The 18002-nt window shown below is 41.8% G+C and overlaps 1 protein-coding gene across 3 annotated transcripts in view; it reads right to left on the bottom strand.

Annotated features, from left to right (window-relative positions):
- The window catches only part of CNTRL (centriolin), an 84570-nt gene that overhangs the window by 17769 nt on the left and 48799 nt on the right, over positions 1–18002 (bottom strand). For all 3 annotated transcript variants that reach the window (XM_058523912.1, XM_058523913.1, XM_058523914.1), the window contains 12 exons: positions 16618–16763; positions 15103–15310; positions 14428–14607; positions 12366–12545; positions 11570–11686; positions 10814–10958; positions 10199–10347; positions 8249–8438; positions 6862–7175; positions 5130–5335; positions 2348–2540; positions 7–137 (listed from right to left, as the gene is read on the bottom strand). In XM_058523912.1, coding sequence (XP_058379895.1) covers positions 7–137; positions 2348–2540; positions 5130–5335; positions 6862–7175; positions 8249–8438; positions 10199–10347; positions 10814–10958; positions 11570–11686; positions 12366–12545; positions 14428–14607; positions 15103–15310; positions 16618–16763 — 2159 coding nt within the window. The remainder of the gene's footprint in view (positions 1–6; positions 138–2347; positions 2541–5129; positions 5336–6861; positions 7176–8248; positions 8439–10198; positions 10348–10813; positions 10959–11569; positions 11687–12365; positions 12546–14427; positions 14608–15102; positions 15311–16617; positions 16764–18002) is intronic.

Raw genomic sequence — 18002 nt, 5'->3', positions numbered from 1 at the left:
ACTTACCTGAGCTGCTGGCCAGCTTTGACAAGGTTAACAGCAGTCTCCTGAGCTCGCCTTTCTAACTCTTCAGCATCTTTCTCAGTTTGTAATAAACTTCTCTTGACGTCAGCGAACTTTTCAACAGCAGTTTTTGTCTAGAAAAGAAACTGCCATTAAAAGCAATTCAGTTACCATACTCTCTCATAGCTACTGGTAGTGTAAACTCGTACAGCTCTTTTGGTAAACAACAAGGCAATACATTAAGACTGATAAAAATGTTCCTTCACTTTGACTCTCCAATTCTCAGAATTCAGAAGAACTACTACACAAAAATGCTCACTATGCATACTGAAATAATATACGACGTGACAAATAACAGAGTAGTAAGTGACAATGCATTAACACAATGAAATACTGTGTAGCCTTTAAAATAAGATGGTGTAGCAACATGGAAGAATGTTAATGATGTTACGTTGCCTAAAAAAAATAAATTTAAAATGGTACAAGCACTATTAAGTATGTAAAACTATATCTGTGTCAACAGAGACGGAAAGGCTATGCAAAAATAAAAATAGTTATTTGAGGGTGGTGAGACGGTGGATGATCTTTTTCTTTAAAAATAATCTGTAATACTATTGTATGTTATTTTTTCAAATAAAATTATCTACCCAATTAAATGCCAACAAAGTGATTTTACCAATATTCCCTCCACTTAGAGATTCCTGCTGTACTTTAAATATTATCATCTTAAGTAAAACCTCGTTAACCTGAAGAGGATTTAATTATGGCTGAGAAATACAAATATTAAATACTTTTGAAGTACTTCAAAATCTTCCTATACAAGATTTGCCAAAAACAGTATTTTTTATCAACTTGGTTTCTTTTTCTGTCTAAAATAAGAGGCTGAAAACAATGTCAACGAAGGTCCAAAAATAGAGTTTGGTTTGCACTCGGTTGAGCAGTGACTCACCTGCAGCAAAAAAACTCAAGCTTTGCAGTTGCACTCAAATCAGGTGTCTGTATGCTAAACTAGTCTATTAGCTATGCTGTGTGGATGTAAAAGGGTTGGCAAGCTCCCAAGAGCTGGGTATTTCACCATGTTTCTTTCTATTTCAGATGGCTGATTTCTGTCAGTTTCATCAGCAAAGCATTGAACAAAACTCCCTATGCACTCCAGAAAGCCACGATTCTAAGTAGTTTTTGCCTCCTTCTATGTCAGGTTTTAACACGTCTGGCACATTCCTTACAAAACACAGCACTTTCTCCCTCCCTCTTCCTCCTTAGCAAGCTGCCTCCCTGACTCATTTTGGGAGGATGAAGGGGGAAAAGTTTATTAGCCTCGGTCCACTTACTATGTCTGCCTACCACTTCTATCATTAATTTTTTTCTATATACAAGTGATAAATTTTTCTCTAGTCCCGCTCACACCTATTTTCCCTCAGAGTAATGTAATGTGTGACAGAAGAAGGAAGTGATTATCTGAAAAGAGATGACGATGTTTTTACATTCTTATTACAGCCATCACTCACAGAATTCCTTTAATAAATCCTTTCAGTTCCTGGGTAATAGACTTCTATTCATTTAAATTGCTCCATGTTGAAATAACAACATAAAAATAGTAGCTCCTGAGGTGCTCCATGTGGGTATGGGACTTTTTTATCCTAGAATTCTCATCTAACTAAAAAAGCTCTCTTAGTGAGGCAGAACTTGAGCTGTGAGATCCTGGGCCAGTTACCAGCCTCTCTGAGCTACATCTGTGAATGGGCTAACAACCGTCTTCCATGGTTGCCAGGAAGGTTAAACAAACTGGTATTTATAAAATAGCCAATGTGTGGCCATAGTAGGGGCTCAGTAAAAGGCCGCTCCTTCTCCTCCCCGACTTCCTGCTGTGTTGTAGTCTCAAGAACACTATCTCAGACCCCAAAATACTTGACTGTATATCATTATCAACTTGGAGAACAAAGTAAGAGTAGGAGTCTTGTGAGGTCTGTTGTTGCTTTATAAGAATATAAGACTGACCTAGTCAATAAACACAGATATCAGAACCCAAATAATTTAAAAAAGACACACTGGAGAAGGAAGTGGGGTATGTCAGGAACTAACTGACCTCAGGAGCTTTAAATATGCTGCTTCATTTAATTCATACTGAACAGCCTCAGTATTCTCAGCCTGAATTTATAGATGAGGAAAGTGAAGCTCAGGGACTTAAATGACTTGCCCAAATTCTCACAGCTCCTTAACTAGCAGAGTCCAGCCTGGAACCTGGCTGTCTGACTTAGACAACTGTGCTCTTACCACATTTTCTTTCTAATCCTTCATGCTGACGACAGTAAGCTGTCTCACCCCAAACCACAACAGAACATACTTTCTCTTTCGTGCATGCAAGTTCACTCTCAGCCTCCGCCAGCAGTCGGTCAGCTTCCCTGAGCTCCGCTCGACGTTTCAGAAGGGTCTTCTCAATGCATTCAATTTCATCTACAATATCTTCATGGTGTTTGAGTGATCTTTCTATTTCTAGTTCATTCACAAGACTCTCAACATTTCCATCAATGAAGTCTCTAAAAGAATCATATACACACACATTAAGAGATTTTAAATGTAGACAAAACAGACATTTGTAGCCTAATTGATAAAAAGATGCACAATGATTTCCTAGTTTTCTATGAGAAGGGCTGGGAGAGACAGCTACAGTGATTATGTTCTGGCTCTGTGTTTACCTTTTCATTCAACATGGTCTACTGGAGACATTAAGTGTATAAGATATACAGTGTATGATGCAGTTTTCTTGTCTTTTTTAATAGAAATTTTTTTTTTTTTGTCAGCACTTGGTCAAGACAATGTTGAAACAACTTCTGTGGTATAAAAATAAACAAACCACTCTCACGATAATCATTCATTCCCTCAAAACTATCCTTCCAGGCCCAGCTCCCTGGCTGCCCCAAAGACGACCTAATTTCGTGATTTACTCTGTTCTGCTAGAGTAAAGTTATGATGATATCTGACAAGTCAGAAAGCATGACACAGGATTCGGTAACTCAAGGCTAACATGTCAAAATTATTTGAAGGGCCGGCCCCGTGGCTTAGCGGTTAAGTGTGAGCGCTCCGCTAATGGCGGCCCGGGGTTCAGATCCCGGGCACACACCGACACATCGCTTCTCCGGCCATGCTGAGGCCGCGTCCCACATACAGCAACTAGAAAGATGTGCAACTATGACATACAACTATCTACTAGGGCTTTGGGGAAAAAAAAAGGAGTAGGATTGGCAATAGATATTAGCTCTGAGCCGGTCCTCCTTAGCAAAAAGAGGATTAGCATGGATATTAGCTCAGGGCTGATCTTCCTCACAAAATAAATAAATAAATAAAATAAAATAAAAATAAATTAAAAAAAATTATTTGAAAATGGGACTTTGTATGACAGGAAGACACAAAAATAAATTCATCAACATATTAACAGATTCTTTCTCTTAAATGAAGGCACAGGGCCGGCCCCGTGGCTTAGCGGTTAGGTGCTCGCGCTCCGCTGCTGGTGACCCGGGTTCGGATCCCGGGCGCGCACCGACACACCGCTTCTCCAGCCATGCTGAGGCTGAGTCCCACATACAGCAACTAGAAAGATGTGCAGCTATGACATACAACTATCTACTGGGGCTTTGGGGGAAAAAAATAAATAAATAAAATAAAATTAAAAAAAAATGAAGGCACAAAGAATTTTTATTTTCTTCTTTGAACATATTTGTGTTATCCAAATTCCCTAAAATAATAATTATACTTTTACAACTAGGAAAAGAAGTGGTTAACCCACTGTCCTATCATCCCCCTCAAAAAACCTCAAAATAAAAAAACCCCTCCCCCCCAATATACACCTACAAAAATAATACATCTAACCATCCCTCAAACCCTCAAAAATCTAGTCCCAATCTTCTCTGGGTATAGCCCTTGCTTTTCCCTGCCAGGTCTATTAGTCAGTCACATGTTTGCTCCTAGAAGGCAGAGATCACATCTCACCCACCTCTGAGTCCTTCACAGGTCTCCTCCCAACCCCAGCACCTGGCTCAGTCTGGCTTAAATGACAAAAACTGGGGAACTGTCATAATTCATGGACTACTGCAGAAGACGGGCTTCTCCATAACTGACCCACTCAGCAGATACTGCATTTATTAACACACCCTATGCCAGACGCTGGGGCACAGAGGGGGGCCCAGCTACTGCCTGCTGGGCTCCTTACAACACAGTGTGAACAGCATTATGCCCAAGGTTGCCAATCCCAAACTGTGGGAGCCTGAGGTGAGAGAGGCTTTGTGAAAGAGGGGATCCCTGACCTTCGTCTGGAAAGACAGGTTGGAGCTATTCAGCAGGTAGGTAAGTCATTTCAGGCAGAGGACAGTATGTGTAAAGGTGGAGAGGCAGGAGAAAATGTGGTGCTTGGGGAAACCACAGAAAAGTAAGTAGGGCCAGAAAAAACCCTGTGGGGGAGAGAAGGATAAAAAAAGACATGCAGGGTTCAGATCTTGGAGGGCTGTGTATATTCTGATGGCCTGAGAGTCACATGGGAGAGTGGCACCCTCAGATTTGCAGCCATGTCAAGGGTAGAATGGAGAGAAAGAGACTGGACATGGAAGGCCAGGGTGGAAGCTATTACAACGACCTAGGATGAGACTGATTAAAGGCCAGAGCAGCGGAGATGAAAGGAGGTGACCAGTGTGAGAGCTCTTTGTGCACAGAGTCAGCAGGACTTGGAAACCAGCTGGATGCCTGGGGGAGTGTGGGAAAGGGAAGAGTTGAGGACACCTGTCATGCTTTTAGTCAGTGTAACTGGGGAGGGGGGACGGTTGTGCCACTGTCCAAGAGGGACCACAAGAAGACATGCTTTGGATTATGGGCCCAGAGAACTTAGACTAGTACTGCCCAGTATGGTAATCACCACACAGCTACTAAATCAATTTAAATTAAATTCTGGCCCTCAGTTCCATTAGCCACATTGCAAGTACTCAGCCACATGTGGTTAGAAGCTACTGTTTTGGACACTATTGATGTAGAACATTTCCAAGATCACAGAAAGTTCTATTGGACTGATTTAGGTTGTCCTAATGATCTAATCTCATATTCATCTGAATTATAAAAATAAAACTGCTAATAATAATTACTTTCGCTGTTGATGTTTCTGGATGTTTCTATGTAATTCTTCTACTTCATGCTCTAAGTCTTTCTTCTCTTGCAAAAGGCCATCAATACTATGATGCAGCTCTTCCATTTCTCTCCCAGACGGCTGCTTGGATACTTTCATCCTCCGTTCCTGTTTCTTTGATTTTAAATGCTGCATTATGTCTTCCAATCTAGAAACGTCATTCTCCTGGACAAAGAAAAAAAATGCAATACTGAAACATGACATGATGTTTCCCCTCTTTCCTGACAAAAGCTGAAATTAACTGTGGTTAAATGGGTACCTATGACCTGAAAATGGTGGTAGCTTCTAAGACTTCAGTATGAAAAGAAACATTGAGTCAAGCCGATTTTTTCACACACCACAGAAGAAATTGATAGACTAATAGAACTTTTAACTTTTCTATCAGTCCATCTATGGTTGATAAACATTCACCAAGCACCTCCTGTGGATAATGTCTGACTCCAGAGGTCAACACCTAGCAGAGGAGGCAGACACAGAGGTCTCTCCCTCCTCTGGGCATGTGGGAGGGGAGCTGTCTGAGAAAGCTGCGCAAAGGAAGAGGTATCTTGCCTGGGTTTTGGAGAATAAATGAAATGGAAAAGATCTAAACTGAAGCAATAACATGCGCAAATGTAGTGAGGTATAGGTGTACCTGGGGAACTACACAAAACAGCCAGGTACTGATGGAGGGCAAAGGACCCAGCTTAAGAGATGATCGAATGCTGAACTGACAGAATTGCTATAAATGCAACATGCACTGAAAAACTGCAGGATAATGTGAGTGACTACCATTTTTAACCAGGTAAATATAAGCAGTCCCTCTGAAACCAGTATGACTTATAAAAAGGAGGTGGATGGCTTGGCACCCAGGTGTCCCAGTCTTTTATCTTCCTCTCAATCTGCTGAGAAGAAAAGGAAAAAATAGAGCTAGGTGTCTTGAGATTGAAGGAGGAGCTTGTAGTGCATTTTATTTCTTTAGAACCAAAAAGTTATAAAGTAAGCTAGTGAGTAGGAAGCAACCATTTCTTGGAACCTAGCCTAAGAAAAGAATATTAAATACAATAAAAATTAACACAGTTAAGTCAACTATAGTGCCTACAAATAAAGAAATGTTATGCAGTCATTAAAATACTGATTAAAAACATTTGTAAAACCATGGAGAAATGCTTGTAACATTAAGTGGGAGAAGCAGAATACAAAATTGTATGTACAATAAGACAAGAACAATGAAAAGAAAGAAAAAATAATCATCAATCTCACCACCCAGAGATAATCCCCACCAAAACCTTGCTGTGTGCTGCTCACACACGTGTGTATACATGAGCACAAACGTGTGTATGCGTGTACATATACATATACGTATGTGTACAAGTACAGGCACTTGTACGTGAATAGACCTATACATACACATTAACATAGTACTTGTCAATGGAAAAATATATAATAATCTTTCTAAAATGGCTAATTGCTGGACTGAAAGCATTTTTGTTATAAAATGGTTAAATCAGGTTTGTAGACTGGCCTGGTACCCTACTCCTGTTCAAAACAGTATTTTAGTTAAGAGAATGCTTGCTCAGTTCTAAATATCAGCCTTACAAACACACCATCGGGATATAATCCATTCATAAACAGGTCAGCTCATTAAGTATATAACCGTATTTCGTCTCCCATGGAAGCAGTGTGGATAGGGGGTCTTATATCTTTCCACTTACTAAGTTATGGTGTTCCGGGACGTTGCAATGCAGCACGCCCACAGGGATGAGAGGGACGGAGAAGTTCGGGGGTGGAGGCCCATACACGATGGGGGCCCCAGCAGGAGGTGGGCCATAAACAACAGTGCCTGGGATGAGAGGGCCGCTGTTGTTGGGCAAGGGAGGAGGTGGTGCATACAGGGCCATGCCCTGGGGTACAGGAGAACCATCGGGAAACACAGTATACATCATGTATCCAGGAGGAGGCACAAACGGGCGGTCCTCTTGGTCATCCAGCTCGCTTTCTTCCTGGCTATCTCCTCCACTGTCTGCATCTTGAAAGAAATAAACAGAAGAGTATTTTACCCCCATGGCTTACTAGGTAAACAAGTTTCATAGAGAACAGCAGCATTTAGGCCAAGATACCAGAAATGTGAAGATAAAATTCTATAAGAAAGGTCAAAAGCAGTTTTGAAAAGGGATCAAAACAGGGATTCAAATTATTTTCAGTGGCTGATACTTGAGTTTTTCTTATGCCTATCTGATGGTTTGTTTTTTTCTGTCCTCATTCATTCATTTATTCAGCAACCATTTGGGTGCCTGCTTCACGCTGCAAAAAAGACCAACAGAGAGGTGCTGTGAGATCCCACAGCTCTTAGCATTTATGACTATCATGACATGCAGCACTCTCTAAGGTGTTGGTTTGCTTACTTATCTCCCCTACAGGCAGAAACTATGTTTATCATTGATGACAGAGAACCTAGCACACAGCAGGCACTCAATAAATAGCTCCTGAATGAACAAATACTCAGAAGGCGATATTCCCATTTTACAGGTTAACAGTCTCGGAGCAGCTCAATAATTTGCCTAGGATCACAGAGCTACTTAGTGAAAGGGCTAGGATTCACCGCAGGTCTGACTCTTCCCCCCGGAGCTTTGGAAGACAGACCTATAACACCTCATTTTAGTCAAGCTAACGAATGCAGTGATACAAGGATGTAAACTGCCACGCTCCAGCAGCGCAGGGGAAGCAGCTGCCCAGTCGGCCTGGGTGAGGCAGGGTGCATGTAGGCTCCATAAAAGGAGTGGTGTTTGAGGACCGGGGTCTTGTTGAAGGATGAGTAGGAGTAGGTTTAGGAGAGGAAGGAAGAAGAAGGACATTCCAAACAGAGAGTTTAAAACATGGAGGGCTGAGAAACATGGCATGCTGTGAGTCTCTTAAGCAGTTGGGTATGGCTCACATGTAGGAGTGATGGGAGGTGAGATAGGTCATTGGCCAAGACCAGATCACAGGGTTTCGCAGAGCAAGCAAAGAAGTTTGGACTGTGTCTTATGGATTTCAGAGAATCAACAAAAGGTTATTAAACAGGCAAGAGAAATGCAACTTCCGTTATGTGATTTAACTTACCTCTATTTGAAAACGATTTACGTAAGCCACTCCTGATGGGAGAATAAACCCAGTACCCTGAGGCAGGTGGAGGCCCACGGACTTCCTTCTCATCCTGACATTCAGGTCGTGGTTTTCTAACAGGAGTTGAGGCTGTGTACTTTAGGCCAATGCCAGAGTCCTTGGTGGCTTGGGAACTGTGGCTGGAAACCTAAAATTCATGACAGCAGAACACACTATTACAAATGAAAAGGCCGATCTGGAGAAATGTCCAAGTCTAGAGCAAAGTTGAGAAAGAACTGGTTTCTTTTCATATATCCTAACTCTCATTTTTCACAGACAGAAGTGAGATGGGATTACACAGTCATGCATACAGCATGGGTGTCAGCCTCTCTTCTGTACTCATCTTTCCTGGTGGTTTCTCTTCTTGTGCCTTGTCCTTGACAACCCAGCAACTGAGGCAAAGGAAACCAGTGAACTTTTAAGGCAGTCTGGGGATATCAGTCTCCTGCTGTCCTGGGACCTTGGCATGGCTTTAAGCTCTACCTTGCTCCTCTCCCTCTCTTTGCCAGTTGTAGGTCTATCCCCCAAACCCTCACCCAGCTCAGGCATACAGTGTTTTGCTCTAACCTACACTGCTTCCACTTCCAGCCCTGGTTGTGCCAGGGATGTTGGCTTCCTTTAGATTTCTGGGAGGAATATCTCCGATTCTGCTCTTTGGGGTTCTGATTAAGTCTACACAGCCCTGGGATCCCAGCGTGTCGGAGCTGCTTCTCCCCCACTGTTGCTTCTCCTCCACTGTTGCTTGTCAGCTGCTTGTTGCTTCTAGCAGGTCATCACCCAGACCCTCTGCTTTGGATAAGCGCCGCTTACAGTCCTCTCCTCATGTCCCACATTCAGGCCCCAAGCCCTGACCATTTTGTCTCCTGAACATCCCTCAATCCCATCTCTTCTTCCCCACTGCTCTAGCTCTGGCTTCTATCCTTCACCTGAATGAGTTCAAACAGCCTTACATACAGTTCACGTGCTGTAAGTTTAGCCTCCACACTCAGCCCAATTATTCTTCCTAAACTGCAGCACTGATATTACACACAACTTCAGCCTCCACACTCAGCCCAATTATTCTTCCTAAACTGCAGCACTGATATTACACACAACTTCAGTTTCCTAAGGCCTATATAATTAAGTGCAAGGGATTTTGACACCCTTTTAAAAAAGCGTGACTCCAATCTACTTTTCCAGCTTCACCTTTCACTGTCCCATCCAACCCGCTAGCCCCACAAGGCTACTTGCCATGGCTAAACGAACTCTCCTCTTCCACACAAGCTGTTTCCTCCCTCCTAAAAGCCTAGCCCTTGACGGCTGCTAAGTGCTGACTTCACGACCCTGCTTGTGAAGCCTTCCTTCCTGAACTTCCTGTGAAACGAATCCTTAACACTTCTCTGCAACTAGAGCACACAGGTCAAGTCTGTTGTCACATGCAAGTCACAGTTTTGTAATTACATTGGTGTGTGTGTCTTCCCCCCAGTCCATGAGCTCCTTGAAAGCAGGGGCTGTATCACCCATCATGGTACTCCAACACCGCCTAGCACTTGACCTAGACTTCAGTAAGCATTGAATGAATATGTGTGGAAATGAAATGAAATCCAGGTGCCTATTTTTCTGTCTGAGCCTCTGCACAGTTCTATACCCATTTTCAACAGGTTCTCGGGGCTCAAGTCACCTTATCCCCTTACAGCATCCTCATTCAGAGACCCCACAACACACCACCTGAGCATGAAAGGGCAATTGCTATCTTCCCTGGAAAGGCCTATTTTCATCTCAAATATTAAAAACACTTAAGATCCTCAATGCATGGCTTAGCCTATAAATATTGTTCTTGACACTTGTTCACAAATTTGGGGAAGGGGACACTGTCACACTTTCTTCAAGAAAATTCAGTATACACTCCCAGCACCACAGACTTCCTACTTTTGATGATGATGGTGGTGGCATAAAGTACCAATAGCCTCGTCTTTTGAAAGGATCTGCCACGCTGCTGATGTAATCATTCTGATAAGAAACTTCACGTCGGAGTTCAGCAATTTCTTCTAAAACATTTTCAAAGCCTCCTTTGTTATCTGTAAGGGAAAGCCATTCTATGAAGTTGGGTACGAAATTATCTACTTCCTTTCTCTCTCAAAACAAAAGTGATTCCATGAGAGCCAATGAACTTTATAAGTTCCTCAAAGCTGGTTTCAGCCTGCCCTTTGGTAATGAGTTTTTGCTAACACTTAAAGGCAATAAACATATCCTGTTGTTGTTCACTTATAAGGTGAGTCAGAGAAAGAAAATAAACAGATTTGTAAATCTTATTTCTTTTGAAAATACCAAAATAAATCTCTAGTTTCTTTGTAATCAAGTTTCTGAATAGTGCACTTACACAAAATGCTTTTAAAATTCTTTGATTTTGTCTATTAACTAACACAGCTCTGTAAATCAAGCATGGAATTGATCTGTAACCATCAGATAAGCTTTCTAAAGATAAAAAACAAACAAAATGACATCATGTTAGAACAACTGCAGAATCAAAGCCCAATACTTTACCAGCCCCAGTGAGGTCTAGTAAATTCCGCAGCCTTGCAATCTCTGTCCTTTGTCTCTCCATTGTCTCATTCAGTTTCTCAATTTCTAGTGCCTGTGAGTTTGCTCCTCCAGTGCCTACATCTACTTTCTCCATCTCCGTTCGAAACTATTAAGAAAATCACATACACAAAGTTGCCAATGAATATTCCTTCCCAGACACACTTACCCTTGAACTTGACTGTAATTCTCTAATTTTTACTTACACTTTACTAATGAGGAAACCGCATTACTGCTTATATTTAAACTGCACTCTGCCTGGCACATAGTAGAGGATAAAGCACTGATTGACTATTTATTGCACTTTAAAATTCCTTGAGATGTCACTTCCAGTCATTTAGTCTTTCAGGAACTGATAAGAACCCAATAAGGGGCGGGCCCCATGGCTCAGCAGTTAAGTGCGCGCTCTGCTACTGGCGGCCCGGGTTGGGATCCCGGGCGCGCACCGAAGCACCGCTTGTCTGGCCATGCTGAGGCCGCGTCCCACATACAGCAACTAGAAGGATGTGCAACTATGACGTACAACTATCTACTGGGGCTTTGGGGAGAAAAAGGGGAAAAAAAAAAAGGAGGAGGATTGGCAATAGATGTTAGCTCAGGGCCGGTCTTCCTCGGCAAAAAGAGGAGGATTGGCATGGGTGTTAGCTCAGGGCTGATCTTCCTCACAAAAAAAAAAAAAAGAACCCAATAAGGAGGAAGTCTCAGGGTACCAGCACTGACCTGCTCCTCTTTATCCCTAAGAAGATTCTGCAGGAGTTCGATCTCGGCTTCTGCTCGGGTCAGATCTCTGGCCGCTTGCGCTGCCTTTTTGCTGAACCTCTCCGTTTCCTGCAACTCCTGCCGGGACAGAGAGATGAAAGGCACCACTGCTACCACAGGTGGTCTCCTTCATTTCTTTCTTCCTCTCACATTGATTCCTCTGTTTTCATCAGATTGCCTGCCTGGCTATCCCAGGCACATACGGCACCAAGTCTTATCCCGTGCTGTTCCCATCACTTGGCAGCCTGCTCCACCCCTTTGTGGGGGCCAAGTGGGCAGGGTGTTGCATCAGAAAGAGCAAGGGCTTATTTTTTCTTCACTGTTCTACAGTCTTCCGTGACTGTATCGTACAAAAACTACAGCAGACATTATCTCAGTTAGGAATCGTAACAGCCCTATGAGATAACATATTATCATCTGACTGCACAAGCTGAAAAGTTTGAGGTTCAGAAAGATTATATGGCAAGGCTTTAAAACCTTTGTTCAGGTGTGTTGACAGCTACCTCCCTAAGCAGATCCCTACACTTTGAGGTTAGGACAGTATGCTTCATCTGATGGTTCCTTTCAGGACTCAAGAGAGTGCAGGACCCCTGGCGGGGCTGTGATGGGAGAAATACAGCCTTCAGGTCTGAAGGGAAACAGACAACTTTATAGTGGTTTATAAAATAGCCAAAGTCTATAACAAGAGATCAATAACACAAGTTGCTATGTTTTTTGACAGCATTGGTGGAAACTCGTTTTGTACATGTGGACTCACCTCTGCTCGCTCCTGGTTAATTTTCATAACAGTTCCATGAAGGGACTTCAGCTGGTCTTTGGCAATGGTGAGCTCAGCTGTGGCTAGTTTATCAGAGGCGGCCACAGCTTTCTTTAGTTTCTTCAATTCTTTATCTAAACCAAGAAACTGCTCCTGAGATTTGGCATCTTCAAGTTTCTTCTAAGATAAAAGAAACGTTAATTAAACATATGAATCATTAGGTAGCTGTGAATTAAGATGTAAGCTCCCTGAGGGCAGGGACTCTGTTCACTGCTACACACCTGCGCCTAGAATAACAACCTGGTACACAGTAGGTGCTCCATGAATATTCACTGAGTAAATGAATAAATAAAGTCATCTCAAAACTGTATGGTAAACTTAGAATGAAATCAGCCTTCTAATTCAAGAATCTTAGTGATCATAGATTCATTCATTCATTGGAGAAACATTTCTTGGCACCATCGCCAAGTGATGGACCAGCCCCTTGTGATCACTGAGTCAGGCACTGGGCATATGGTGGTAAATAAAACAGACTTGGCTGCTGCTGTCAATGCGCTTATAAGAGATAGATACTAAACAAAACACTCAGACAAACATATAACTAAAATTGTAGTTAGTGCCATCAAGGGACAGAATAGGGTACTATTTGAGAGGAGAGCAGGGGAGATGCAGGTTGGGGGGAGGGAGCAGGCAGAGAGAAGAATAGTGGAGCAACATGGCCCAGGAGAGGGAAGGGCATGTGGGAAGGCCATGAGAGAAGACAGAACTTGGCATTTTTGAGGGACTGAAAGGAGCATATGAGAAAAGGAGAGAGCTAAACAGAGACAAATCATGCAGGGTCTCATAGGCTTCAGAATTCTGGTCTTTATCATAAAAAACAACGGAAGCTACTGGAGATGGGGAGGATGAGGGGGACTGCCAAGAGCCAATTTGTGTTTTTGAAAGAGCATGTTGGCTGCTCTGTGGAGCAGGGTCATCAATGGAAGATCTGTCAGGAGGCCACAGCAGTTGTCCAGAAGAGAGATGATGGTTGGATGAGGGTGGTGTCATCAGAGAAGGAAAAAGTACATATATTCCAGAAATATTTTGGAGGCAGACTCAGTAGGACTTGGAAACTGACGGGTTCTCAGTGAAATATGAAGCAAGTCGTTCAGTGAGGCTGGGAGAAGGGAGGGGGTGGGCGTGAGGAGTGAGAAGGTATGAAACAGTGGAGCATAGGAGAGCCAGCTTACTAGAGAGAAGGGTAACGTTGTCCATTTGAGGTTGGTGACCAAGAGTTTATAGTGATACCACTATGCCAGGATGGGTGATTTTTTCCTCCAGGAATATTAGCCTGGGTGCAAGCCCAAAGAAAGGAGATGGCTGCAGTTTTGTCATGGAAGTAAGACAGGAGAAAAGGACAACCAATTTGAGGATATTTGCAAAAAATGGCTATAGTGGTAGACCATGGAATTTAAGTTGGGCATGGAGGAAAGTAAAGATAGGAAGGCTTAACGGACCGAAAAGGTGGGGCTAATGCACTGGAATTCTCAAGAAGGTTGAAAAATTGTCAGCATGGGGGTCCTGGCAGATTAAGGGGTTACGATCAAAGTGAGATGCTTCAGTTTGTGATTTTAGAGGTGGCAGGTGCAATTTCTGAATTGAATAAGGTCTAGGACGCGACAATAAGAGTACACGGCTGAGGTAGGATGGAGAAGTTCAAAGAGAGACCAGGGTATTAGGAAGGAAGATGAGGAGTTTAAACATAATTTCCCCAGATGTGTCCAATTAGGCAAGGGGTTTTTGAAAGAAGTCAACTCATCTCAACTGTATTTAAGTACCACCTAACCAGCTCTCAAGTCATTCCTTACATTCCCAACTCTCTTGTTCCATCTCTCATGGCACCCTTGTCTCAGGCCATTGATTCAATGCATGCATCCAGTCTCCTCCCACGTTAGGTTCACCTCTGGGCCAGCAATGCAGCCAGAGGCGGCTGTGGCTCACACCCCTCTCAGCTGGCCCGACTGCCAGGGCAGGACTCCAGCAGCAGAGACTCATGTGTCTCTTTCTGAGGCTTCCCCACCTTTCTCTCTAACTCTTGGAGTTGGGCCAGAATTCTCTCCTTCTCTTCATCAGCTTCCTGAAGTTGGAGATCTGTAAGGCCTTGAATTTCCTCCATACTTTTTAGATTTTCTTGCAAATAGTGAATTTCATTCTCCAACTGCTGGATTCTTGCTTCATGTTGCCTCTTGTCAAAATTAATCTGTGAAGAAATCAAGTTTCAAGGATGATTTTTAACCAAAATATATTTTAAGCAAAATAAAAATTTTTATAAAATTATATTTCATTTTACTAAAGAGCATAATGAAATTGTGTACTAATGAATTACTGAGGATGGTTTATCTCAACTGTTCTCTAGGAACCATTTTAATGTTTGCCTCATCATTAAAATAATTACATCAAAAAATCAGATTCTGGCCCCATACTATGCTCCAGCAATGTGGTATTATTTACCCTCATGTTAAGAAACATCTCACTCGCTTCCAAAACAAGAAAACACAGCGTCACAAAGAAGCCTGACTTTGACATTAGTCACCATATTTAGGGTTGAATTTTAGTCACACCTAGTTTGACTTGTTATGAGTGAAAATAACAATAATTATACTGTATTTATATGAGAAAGGAAGCATTGTAATTTGCTGAAAACCATGAATATTTGCCAACACTTCCCTCCAGCTACCTCCTGCCCCTTTCTTACTCGTGCTTCAAGGGCTCTCTCACAGGCCTGCCGGAACTCCTCTTGTCCCGTGGCCAGTTTCTCTTGTTGCAGAGTCATTTCTTCCTGGAGTTTTCTCTCTCTCACTTGTGCTTCCTCTCTTTCCCATTGGGAGCGTGCAAGAATTTCACTGAATTGTCTCTGCAAATCAGCAAGGCTTTTCCCTAAGACATCTGAAGGACTATGGGTTCTGGTAAGGGGGAAAAAAAAGATGGTATAAGTGTGACACTTTATTTTTGATGCTGGAGGCTGGGTGCAAACATGCTGGTAACATTATTGCAGGAGTAAAAAGAGTGGTGTGGAGTGGGACTCGTGGCAGTCCACAGCAACTTACCGAGCATCTCCTAAGTGCAAATCACTGTTTTATCAAATGCCTGTTGCCACTCTGAAAACACAGGCTCCTATCAGGCTAACAATGTTTTCTCAAAGAATAAAACTCCATTTCATACATTTAAATTAGCCTCAGTTTTCTTTTGAGATCTGTTTTCTGTTTAAAACGGATGATGTGGCTCTACTTCCTGACCATGTGTAATGAACTTTCAAGAAAGAGTTACTCTTAAAACCCTTATGTTTTTTAACTTAAATAATACCAAAAAGTACAAAAGATTTAAAATGTATGAAAGATGACATGAGTGGAGCCATATTAAAATAGAGCCAGAGCCACCATTCCAGAGATACTGCCTTGCACGTCTTGTTTTCTTTATCTTCCAAACTGGACCCAACTGCCAACATTCCAAGAAGTCAGTAAGGACAAGAATATCCTGTCTGTAAGAACTGATGCAATTGGACTTTGCTGATGACTGGACTGCTAACCAATCAATAAAGTACAAGTCTAGCCTTTTGCCTAACGATAGAACCTCAGGCCAATCTCTAAAGCACAAACCTAGCCTTACCTCATCTGGTACCAGTGAACTCTTCTTTAATACAACTCACCTCATCCTCTCTTTTCCCATAAAAACCCTAAGCCCCTCTCCTGTAATCAGGACACTATGTGGGTTTCTACATGAATCTGTGCTCCCGGAATTGCACAGATTTGACCCCAAATAAACGTTTTTGCCTCTTAAACTGGTTTGTTTTTTGCAGGTTGGCAGGGTAAAAAAAAATCAATGACAGACAATTTGAACTAAGCAATCTTATGTCTCAATCATGAAAATACGATAAAGGAAACCTTACAAAAGAAACCAACCATTAACAATAGTTGGAAAGGTGAGTTCATCACTGAACCTCACATTCACAACTCGACCACTCTGTACTTGGAGGTCTTGATTTTCCTTTTTTTAAAGATTTTATTTATTTATTTTTTTCCCCCCAAAGCGCCAGTAGATAGTTGTATGTCACAGCTACACATCCTTCTAGTTGCTGTATGTGGGACGCAGCCTCAGCATGGCCCAACAAGCGGTGCGCGCCCGGGATCCGAACCCGGGCCGCCAGCAGCAGAGCTCACGCACTTAACCGCTAAGCCACAGGGCTGGCCCGGAGGTCTTGATTTTCCATTACCTCATTTCCCCAGCTCCTGATTTCAGTTTTCTCCTTAGCTCATCCACACGAGCTGCCACTTCTTCTGGACGAATCAAACCATCAACCACATGGTTAAGGTGATTCTGGAAATCTTTAAGTTGCTGTTTTAACAGGTTATTGTCATCCTATGGAGGGTGGTGCAATGGGAGGTAAAAGTTACCAAAATAAAATTTAAAATACACCCACATACACAGCCTATATGACTTACCATATGACAGTTCTATTCAACTCCCTTTACCAATTTTTTAAAAACCTTTTCCACTCTGGCTGACAATATCTGAATCTACTGATCAATCTAAAGTCAGAAAAGACACAACCAGGCATTATGACGTTTCCTGATGTGACACAAAAAGAAGTACCTATGAGCACCACCTATGAATGTCTTCTTGCCAAAAAGTAACTAACTTGAATCTAAATAAGTCTCCATATGTAACATTAGAACATTTTAATCAATACTATGGAGATGCAACCAACAAAATCTAGTATATGGGAAACTCTATAGGACAAAGACCTGGTTTTCTTTAATATATAACACAGGAAAAAAAAGAGGAAACCTATAGACTACAAGAGACTTAAGAATCAAGTCAGCCAAATGCAATGTGTGTACCTTACTTGGATCTTGATTACAATAAATACTTGTAAAACATTTATGAGATAATTTGAAAAATTTGAATACTGATAAGGTATTTGATAATATTGGGGAATTACGATAATTTTAAGGTATAAAATGGTATCCGTGTTTATGCTTTTTTTTAAAGCTGTTATTTTTTAGAGATACATAACAATAGTACAGTATTTACAGATAAAATAAGATGTTTCGGTTTTACTTCAAAATAATTGTGCGTGAATAGGTGTGAGGGGTGCGGTGTGGACAGCATTATAGATGAAATAAGATTGGCCATGTGTTGATAATTGTTGAAGATGGGTGATATATATATGAGGATTCATTTCAGTATTCTATTTTTTTTATATGCTTGAAATGTCCATAATTCAAAGTTAAAAAAACAAAAACAAAAAACACTTTCCCATAATATTCAGTTCTATGTGCCAAGCAACTGAAAAATGGAACATCGCGTACTGAAGTTTCTCTAGCAGCTTACAATTCTCTGTGGGACTATTTGTTATATGCCAGCATATTGTCTCTACTAACGAACGAATATATCTAGACCTCAGAATCGAATTCAGACAATGGCCTCTTTCAAGTAAAAAGAAATTTCTAAAATCACCCGAAATTGTAAAGAAAAATAGTTCTACATCCTAACCTATTGATTGTATTTCCCTGAATACCTATATTCTACCTGAGTGATTAATTTACTTCAAACTCAATGTAACACTGTTAATTAAAATGGAGGATTTAAAATTGC

The sequence above is a fragment of the Diceros bicornis genome, chromosome 28 (genome assembly GCF_020826845.1).
Source record: "Diceros bicornis minor isolate mBicDic1 chromosome 28, mDicBic1.mat.cur, whole genome shotgun sequence".
NCBI classification, from domain to species: Eukaryota; Metazoa; Chordata; class Mammalia; order Perissodactyla; family Rhinocerotidae; genus Diceros; species Diceros bicornis.
This window is presented reverse-complemented; position numbering and strand designations above follow the sequence as displayed.